The sequence below is a fragment of the Tursiops truncatus genome, chromosome 17 (genome assembly GCF_011762595.2).
Source record: "Tursiops truncatus isolate mTurTru1 chromosome 17, mTurTru1.mat.Y, whole genome shotgun sequence".
NCBI classification, from domain to species: Eukaryota; Metazoa; Chordata; class Mammalia; order Artiodactyla; family Delphinidae; genus Tursiops; species Tursiops truncatus.
Window position 1 is genome coordinate 44,512,488 of NC_047050.1, and position 9,720 is coordinate 44,522,207.

General features: G+C 46.7%; 1 protein-coding gene and 1 non-coding gene across 5 annotated transcripts in view; one reads left to right on the forward strand and one right to left on the reverse strand.

The window, feature by feature from the left end:
• The window catches only part of GRHL2 (grainyhead like transcription factor 2), a 165,776-nt gene extending 156,232 nt beyond the window's left edge, over window positions 1-9,544 (forward strand). For all 4 annotated transcript variants that reach the window (XM_019925041.3, XM_033843184.2, XM_033843185.2 and 1 more), the window contains 2 exons: window positions 4,348-4,412; window positions 6,485-9,544. In XM_019925041.3, coding sequence (XP_019780600.3) covers window positions 4,348-4,412; window positions 6,485-6,599 — 180 coding nt within the window. In that variant the 3' untranslated portion in view covers window positions 6,600-9,544. The remainder of the gene's footprint in view (window positions 1-4,347; window positions 4,413-6,484) is intronic.
• Window positions 3,605-3,711, reverse strand: LOC117308779 (U6 spliceosomal RNA). Its single transcript, XR_004522960.1, has one exon. It is a non-coding gene; the product is annotated as a U6 spliceosomal RNA (small nuclear RNA).
• Window positions 9,545-9,720: the final 176 nt, after the last annotated feature.

A 9,720-nucleotide genomic window follows, 5' to 3' on the forward strand; every position in this document is an offset into this window, starting at 1 on the left:
GCCAGCTTCCTCCACATGCTATCCTGCACGGTCTCACTTCTTTCCAGGCTTCTGGATTTGGCAAAGCCCACTTCCTTGCCTGGCGTGGAGGCAGAGGACGCTGTGTTAGGGTGGCATTTTATCCAGCTGTCTCTGCCTTTGCCTTTGACAACTGCACAGAGGGCAGGGCTTTGTCCTCCTGGAGACTGTTGCCCTCGGCAGCCTGATGCCCGTGTCAACTCTGCCAGTTGCTTCTTGGTACTGGATGGGGTCCATGAGCCCTGCTTCAAACAGGCCCATCATATGCCCCTTTTCTCTATGAGCTTAGAATCTGAAACCAGACTGCCAGACTGTTACCTTTTAAATCCTGTCTCTGCCACTTCCTAGCTGAGGGACCCTGATTACTTACTGAGTGTTAAGCCTGAGTTTCCTTGCCCGGAGAAACGGGTCTCCTAAAAACACCTATTCTGTTGCAATGATGTGAGAATTGAGCGAGTTAATAGATGCAGGACTCCCTGTGCTGATATGCTAAGCACTTAGTAAGCACTCAGTGAATGCTGCCTGCTGCTGCTACTTCCGGCAGATATGCAGGTTTATGCAAATTTCCTGACTGTTATCAACTGAACTGTGAGCTGAGGTATATGCGTTCATGCTTTGGGAAAAACTGGGAGTCAAACCCCTGAAAAGAGAAGATCCAAGAATCAGATTCACCTCTCTTTCAGAAAAGGGGGACTAAGATATGAACTTGCTGATGTTGAGTCAAAAAAGGAACACACTTTATTTTTCCATTTCATTTTAAAAAGAAGTTCCAAACGACACCAACCAAAGTTCAAAACCCAACGCTTGCAGGCCAAGCAACTCACAACGATAAATGTTTTGGTTTTTATTTATTTTACTTTGCAGTTTCCTCTTTCTCTTTAGTTTTGCAGTTGGATTAAGTCACTGTTTTTCATCTTTTCTTGAAAGTTATTCTTTACTTTCCCTAAATTGTTTCAGTCTCTTCTCCTTATTGCTCTGATTCCATTATGTTTTTTACTTCAAGAATCCTTATTTAACACTTATTTCACATTCCCAGTCCATTTAACTATATATAGGTAGTTATACATACCTATAACTCTATATACGGACCATATATATCTATATGTATATACATTATGTATGGATATATAACTATAGATCTATAGTTATATAGAGTATATATAGTCTGTCTTCGCGTGCACGCGTGTGTGTGTATACGTATGTATATATTTATGGTACAACACTGATTGCTTGTTTTCTTCCCCCTTTGCTGAAGTCTTTGTTTTGATGCATATGCTAGAGTTCTTTTGTGAGTATTTTCCTCAAATGGGATATTTGGGTGAAATGCATTTCTTATATGCCATTCTTTAACCTGAGAAGTGAGGGAGAGCTTGTTGGTGTACAGAATTCTTGGGGTAAAGTCCCTTTTTTCAGTAGTCTGTAGGGGTTATTCCGGTTTGGTTTCTAGTGCTACAGATGAGAAGACTGAAGCCAGGTTCATTCTTTTTCTTTTCTTTTTTTGGTAACTTGTACTTTCTGTCTGGGAGGTTCCAGGATGTTGTATTTTTATTACCCTTGGAGATCTGGCACGTGGCCAGATGCATGGTTCTTTTCTCATTGCTCCTTCCTGGGATTCAGGATACCCCTCCTATCTAAAAACATGGGTCTTTCCTCTGTTATTTGTCTAATTGTTTCCTCTTCTCCATTTGCTCCTTTTTCTCTGTCTGGGACTTTGGATATAGTCACATCAGGTATGGCTGTCTCTATTCTTCAAACCTCTCTTTTTTTTCCCCTTCATGATTTCCATCTATGCTGTGTGTCTTTGCTCTGCACTTGAAATGGTTTTTCTAATCTATCTTTCCTAACGCCGATTGGTTTGCTGGATCGACCACCTGGCCCTCAATTCATTTATTGACCTTTACAGAATTTTTAGTTCAATAATCATATATTTAGATCAGAATTTTATACTTGTGTGCTGTACAGCAGTCTTCATAAGTGCTCTTTTATGTTCTGTTCACACAGATGCCGTCCACATTAAGTTCTGTCCATTTTCTTCGCTGCCCACAGGCCGTGTTATTTTATGTGCTGGGCTCATTTGGGCTCCAGTATGGCCATGAGGCAGTTCCATCAGTGACGGAGCAGTGATGTGCGACAGGCAGGCCACTTGTTTCCCAGTCTGCCTTTGCTGTCTCAGTCCTCAGCCCACCTGTTCTGCTCCTTTGGGGCTTGGGGGAGGGGGTGGGAGTTCTTCCTGTGCAGTGTAAGGGATGGATGGGTGGGAATCCGATTCTCTGGAGAATAAGCTCTTCGCAGGAGCCAAACCTATCCCACCTTTGTCCCAGGGCTCTTTGGCTTCTTTTCCTAGGCCCTGCTAGACTGCCCAGTAGTCCAAGTCCCAAACCTCACCTGCCCTAGCCGTTTGTGAGCCCTGCCAGCCACTGGGCTCACAAGAGGTGGGTGGATTGGATTTGGGAGAGAAGCAGCATTTTGGGTAGGTGTCTCCAGAATCCATCTCTAAACTATTATTATATTACTTTATAGTTTTATATTTATAAAGCTGAATCATGGTCACTGTAAAAATAAATAGCACAGAATTGTACAATGTGAAAAGAAGAAGTTGTTTCTGTCCATTCTTCCAGGGTAGCCACTGCTAATAGATTGGTGGGTCTTTCAAATATTTTCTATTTACTTACATATTTTTTTTTTTTAAATACAAGTGGGATTACACTATATACAGTGTTTTGCAATTTGTGTTTTTTCACTTAGTATGTTAAGGACATTTTTTTCATATAGGCGTCCTGCATTTCTTTTAATGGTTGCATGACGGCGTGGTTTTCAACTGTGCAAATATCAAAATGTGCTTAATGAATGTTTGTTGTACACAGTTAGCTGTGTTATGAACAGTGATGCTTTGAAGAGCTTTGCATACATCTGAGTGTATTTCTGTGCACCAGATTACTAGATGTGGATTATTTGGGTCAAAAGATATATGCCTTTGAAATTTCAATAGCTTCTGCCAGATTTCCCTCCAGAAATGTTGAGCTTGTTGCTCTCCTATCTATGGGCTATGAGAGTTGCTGTTTCTCATCCTTTGGCTGGCACTGTATTATCAATTCTTCAGTTTTTGTTAGTCTCATAGATTAAAGGTAGTATCCTGCTGTTGTTTAAATTTGAATTTTTAAATTAATAGTGAGGTGGTGCATTTTCTTATTTGCTTATTGTCCTATTGTATTTTTTCTGTGAATTACTTCTTTATGTTGTTGCCTTCCTTTTCCCATTGAATTGTTAGTCTTTTTCCTTCTTTTAATTGAAGCATGGTTGATTTACAATATTATGTTAGTTTCAGGTGTACAGCAAAGTGATTCAGTTATATGTATATATTTTTTCAGATTATCTTCCATTATAGGTTATTTGTAAGGTATTGAATATAGTTCCCTGTGCTATACAGGGTCCTATTGATTATCTATTTTATATACAGTAGTGTGTATCTGTTAATCCCAGACTCCTAATTTATCCCTCCCTCCCCCCTGTCCCCTTTGGTAACCTAAGTTTGTTTTCTATGTCTGTTTGAGTCTGTTCTGTTCTGTAAATACATTCATTTGTATTAAAGAATATGGACCAATTCACGAACTTGCACATTATCCATGTGCAGGGTCTATGCTCATCTTCTCTATATCGTTCCAATTTTAGTATATGTGCTGCCAAAGGGAGCATGTTAGTCCGTTTTTTTTAGTTTGGACGTGTTCCTTCTAACTTAAGAAAGTTTAGTTCCATGTCTGTCATTTGTGTTGCACAAATGTTTCCCAGTGTATTGTTTGTCCTCAGCTTTTTGGGTGGTTTTGCCTATACTGGTATTTTTCATTTTATGCTGCTTTATCTACATTTTGGCCTTTTTTCTTCAGGTTTCATAGCTGGCTTGGCATCTTCCTTACTTAAAGATGATGTCTGCACAAAGAATTGATTCATGGTTTCTTCTTGCATGGTTTCATCTTTTCCCTGTAAATCTTTGGTGATATTTATTTGGATGGAAGTCGTGGAGAAGGGATCTGACTTAACTTGTTAATTTTTTTCTATATGGCTACCTATTTAATCCAACATCATGATTAGAGTCCATCTTTTTCTGACTGACCTGAAATGACACCTTCATCATAGATTAAATTCTCCTGTGGGTGAATTTTTTGTTGACTGATTTATGGTTTGTCCAAAGCAATGAGCCTTTTTGAGAGTCTGACTCGTGAGTGAAGACCACTGGCACCCAGAAACATTTCCAGGACGGTGAAGTTGGAATTTTCTCTCGTCTCCGCTTGGCTCCCCTTCCACACTCACCTGCCTTTTTGTTATTGGTTGCAGATATCTGAGAAATACGGGCTGCCCGTGGAAAAGATAACAAAGCTTTACAAGAAAAGCAAAAAAGGGTAAGAAAGAAATGGAACTTAAATTGATTTCCCAATCAGATATGTCTATACAGTGCCTTTAAAAAAAAACAAGATGGTGCCCATCTTTCGTTAGCTCTGTTGTCTGCCTTTTATAAAAATCTGTCATCCTTCCAAAGGCGTGCTGAGCAGCTTACGTGTGCCATGCATTTTGAAGACCTTTAATGAGAGAGAGCAGGGCGTGAGAGTGCATTGTCATGACGTCAGCTGAGATGCCCCCCTCCAATGACAGGATCAGTGGGTAGAATAGAGGGGTCTGGAAGTGGTGAGAGTGGCCCTGGGGACAGTGGCAAGGTCGCCCTTCTGCAGAGAGCAGAGTTTATAGGGAATCACGTGCTGCTCTTGGGGCTGGTTTCAGGGCAGCACGGTAGGAATACAAAGGATTCAGGGCATAGAGGATTCTTCTGAGGTCATTACTAACATAACGATCGAAATGATTACTGGACCTGCTTGTTCTCACTGTTAAGAACGACAGCTCTCATTTATCTGGTGCTCAGTAGGTCCTGGGTCCCCTGCTAAGTGCTTTATGTGTATTGTTCTATTGTTCCTCACCACTCAGTGAGGTAGATTCTTATCCATAATTTATTGCTGATGGAGGCTAAGCAACTTGCCCAAAGTCTCATGTTCAGTAGGTGAGGCGCAGATTTAACCCAGGTCCGTGGCCCCAAAGCCCTAGGGTTTAGCTTGCACGTCTGCTGTCTCCAGCCCTCCCAGGGCCTCCTGTGTATGAGGCTCCAAGTTTAGTTGCCACGGAGCTGGATTTAGTGCCAGGAGAGGGTCTCCATTAGAGTCAGCTTCTGGAGCTATCTTCTTACAAAAAGCAGAAAATAGGTCTTTAAACTCTTCTCTGGGCCTCTTTCATAAAGGAAATTGATTATCTGGGATACTCGGGCTTTTTGAGTGATGTGGTCTCTCGGTTAATTTGGAGCCAAGCAGGAAACCCTTTCCACTTGAGCCCTGGTTGAAAAGCTCACTAAAATGCATGTTACAGTTCTTTCCAAAGTCAGTGCAAGAGGCTGAGTGTATTCCTTCGCTGGTGAGATTTGAGCGGTGTCTCAAGGTCTCACGTTGAGCAGAAACCCTCAGTGTCGACGCACATGCCGATGGTAACATTTCACTTCCACTGAGCCCTGTCTCAGGCCCTGGGCTAAATACTTTAATCCTAACAACCACCGTCTAAAGCAGGGTTGTTATTCTTATTTTTGCGGAAAGGCTAAACAACTTGCCTGATGACACATAGCTGTAAAATGAGAGTCAGTTCTCAAACCAAGATCTGTCTGACTTCAGAGAAGGGGATTGGTTAAAGGACTTCTAAATCACAGACAGGCCCTGGAAGTTGTTGGTTTTCTTAAAACCAAACCCAACACAGATGGTTAACCAAGGAGTAGGTCACGTGGTAAAAGTATGAACTTCAGAGTGAGGCAAAGCCAGTTTCAAAACCTAGCTCAGCAGTGAAGCAGCTGAGTGAACCTGGGGACACGATCTCACCTTGCTGAGCTCAGGTTTCTCATTTGCACCGTGGTGATGACCGCACCTGCCTTCAAGGTTGCCCTGAGGACTGAACACAAGGTCTCCAAAACACTGGAACACACTACATGCTTGAGGAAGGGTACCTGCAGCTCTTGTTTATTTTCCTCTTCTCCTAAGTGTGGAGTACTTTTTTAAAATGCATTTTCAAGAGGCAATATGGTTTAATGAAAATAGTTCGGGGACCTGGCCCTGTCAATAGCTAACTTTGTGATTTCAGGCTCTGTTAACTTCTGGGCTGTACTTTACCAATCTAGAAAGCAAAAGGTTTGGGTTGAATGAGCTCTGAAATCCTGTTTCATAAGGAGTTAGTTCTGAGAAAGCGAGGTTTTGCTTTCCTCAAAGTGGCTTCTGGGGGCCAGTTTGGGGGCCGCTGCAGAGTGGGAGCCTGTCTCCTCTCCCCTCCAGCCCCCGCCCCCCTCCCTGGCCTCCCTTGCAAAAGCATGGCTGAGGGAGCCCCCAGCCGGGAGCCTGCCCTTGCACTGAGCGCCTTGGTCATGGCATCTCTGTTCCCCCATCCCCGGCAGCATCCTGGTGAACATGGACGACAACATCATCGAGCACTACTCGAATGAGGACACCTTCATCCTCAACATGGAGAGCACGGTGGAGGGCTTCAAGATCACGCTCATGGAGATCTGAGCCCTGCTCCAGGCAGCAGCCCTCAGGGCCTTTCGCCCCGGGGCAGCCGGAAGCCCGGGCCCTGCAGACCCACCCAGCCCATCTCACAACTGCTGTTACACGACCGCGCTGGGGAGCGGGCCGAGGCCTGAAGCCCCGTGTTTGGTCCGTGCGTTTGGTCCGCCCGCCGGCTCCTGCCATGGAGCCGCAGCCCAAGCGCCTCGGGAAAGGGCCTTGCGCCTGTTGGATCCTTATTTATTGTCCACCTTTCTCTGGAGCCCAGGGCCCAGGCCCGCCAGGGCTCTGCCGGTCACTGCTGGCTCCAGGTGCCACCGTCCAGAGCCCTCCCCTTCAATCCATTCATCCCGAAGGGCCTGAGGATGCTCGCCCCTGCCGTCTCACCTCCTTACGTCTCCTGAGTGGACGGACAGAACGAGCCATTTCCTTCATCAGAGGTCGGGGGAGAGGCGGACGCCCCTTCCTGGTGAGAAACCTTCAGGCTGCTCGGAGACGGTCATCTCGCCGATACCCCCAGGGGTTCCCAGTGAGTGGCCAGCAGGCCGTGTACAGGGACATTCAGCCACTGTGTAATTAGTAAGTAACCTAGAAGGTGTGCCTGGCTGCGCGTGTACATAGTGTTCATAATATGGCAATAATATATTCTACCTGTGCTGTGGGGGCATGTTTGCTGCCACTGGCCAGGGGAGGCACATACCTGGAGACCCTGCTTTCTCCAAGAGGCTTCTGCCTCTGTGCTGTTCAGGAGACGCGCTGGGCGACGGAAGTGGCCTTTGGGGTGTCGGGTGACTGCGGTGAGCGCCGAGACAGCTACTCCCGTGGGCACGCGCGGGGCCTCGGTCCCTGTCCGCAGAGGGCGCCCTGTTCCCTTTCCACGGGCACTGCTCGCCCCGGAGGCCACTGAGTTTATCTCACGGCGATGCGCTTTGCCTGACCCTCCCTCTGAGCTGTCTCGTGGCAAAGGTGAGATTGTCTGAGGCCCCAGCTCCTCCTGCTTTGGTGTCGGCACCGCCTGAACTTTCTGGAGAGACCGCAGGGGGGTTGCCACTAGGGCCCCGTCTCTTGGGCCCGCTGCAGAACTCCTTGGCTATCGTGAGGATCCTGGCCACTGCGAGTGCCTCGCAGTTTACAAGCTCGTCCTTCATCACAAGTGGCCCCCTTAAAGCCCAACTGTGGTCCCGAGAGCGAGGCCGACAGTTCAGCTCTGGGTCTCCAGGCCACCGCGGCCTCCCGGGGCTCAGCCGGCACGGGAGAGGCCGTGCTCCGCCGCCTCTGCTCCCAGATGCTGGATGTGGAGGGAGCAAGCGAGGATGCCCCGAGAGCCCTGGCTCTTCGGAAAGCAGCGTCCAGAGGAAGACGGAGAGGCGGTTTGCCCTTTTGCTGGCTGCCCTAGCAGATGAAAAGAAACGCTTCCCCAAGCGATCACGATGTCATGGACCGGCCAGGCCACAGCTCTCCTTGAGGGGACAGGAACGTGGTCTAGGGGTCTGTGTTCACCTTTGTGGGTTGAAGCGCTAGCTTTCTACTAGCGAGCACACCCTCCACCCAAGGTCCCAGGTCTAGGACAGGTTCTCTGTAAGGACCCATTTGTTTGTAAAGCACTTTGATGTCTTACCTGGGGGCTTTCTCTTCAAGGGCTCCCTGCCCTCCCACCCCATTGCCCCTGAGGCCCAGAGCTGGACGGAACGGCTGCCTCCAGTCCAGCTGTTTGTCCTGGAGGCTGCAGAGGACTTGAATGGAATGGTGGGCAGGTGCAGAGCCTAGGAAGATCTCTGGGTGTGGTGAGCAGGCACCTTTCCGTGTCTTCTGGACACATCACCCCTCTCCGTGGTGCCAAAGGTTACATCCTGGATTCACCTCTGCTCCAGTCTGTCGCCGCCTCCTCCACCCTGTGACTGCCATGCCCTGGACCGGCATCTTGGGGAACCTCCTGGGTACTAGTGGGGCTCACTGTTGGGAGTGCATGAGGTACAGTGCGCCTCCCATGCTCCTTGCCTGAGGGCTGGTTCCAGACGTGATCGGCAGATGTAATGGCGAATACTACTGGGCCGGGGCACAGCACTCCAGAATAGGAAAAAGAGAAAATCTTTGGCAATCTGACACAGGTTACCAAGCCTTCTCTCTCCAGCCTCTGTGGAAAAAAATGTTGGCTAATCCTGCCCTAGGCAGCAGATGAATCAAAGGGGCTTTTGCCTTTGTCCCAGGTCCCTGGGCAATGATCACGGTGACCACTGCCAGAACAAAGCATATGAGCTCAGTGCCAGCAAAGGGTGGTGCAGAGTGTCCCCTCGCATTTGATCTGTCCCCATCTTACCGTGTCCCCTCTGCGTCCTTGGTGTGCCCATGGCTTAGCTTCGATGTGGCCTTCACTATGTATATGAGCAGAGCTTTGATGAGCAAAATTGTCCAAGAAACACACTCCAGAGAGATAGGAAAACTTGCCTCCTCTTCTTTTTTTGTCCCTTAATAAATAAGCTTTAAAGAAAAAATTCACGTAAGACGAGGGACATGTGAAACAAGTGTTTTTCTTATACTTACCCAAATTGCTTAGACTTTATGGGTGTTTAGGAATTGGGTCCAACAGAAAAATGCAGTCGGGTATCATCTTGGAATTGGATCCTAAAAGACTAAGGCACGTCCCAGCCCAGAAACTTAAGAAGCATGAACTGAATCAAACATTTCATTTTCCTTCTTATTTAAAATTACGCAAATGCAACAGAAGCAGAGGGCTTGTGCCAAATTCTAAAAACAGCCCTTTCTTAAAGACAAGCAAGGAAGACTGCTAGATGGACAATTTGCTCTCGTGTTTAAAAAAAAAAAAAAAAAAGGCAAATGTAACTTAATAGTTTTGTAAATGGGAGAGGGGGAATCTATAAACTATAAATACAGTTATTTTATTTTTTGTACATTTTTAAGAAGAAAAAAATAAATATTCCTAACAACTCAAATGTCTGGTGTTCTCGGTGAGGTTGGTATTGGGGCTCTTTGCCTGACTGGAAAGAAGCCTCTGTGTGAGCGGGGAAGGTTCTAGGCTCCCCTTGGGCACCTCAGGCCCTGGGCTCCAACAAGCAGACGTTTCCTCTTCTGGTTGCTTTGTTGTGCCCAACCCCAAGGTTAAATGAGA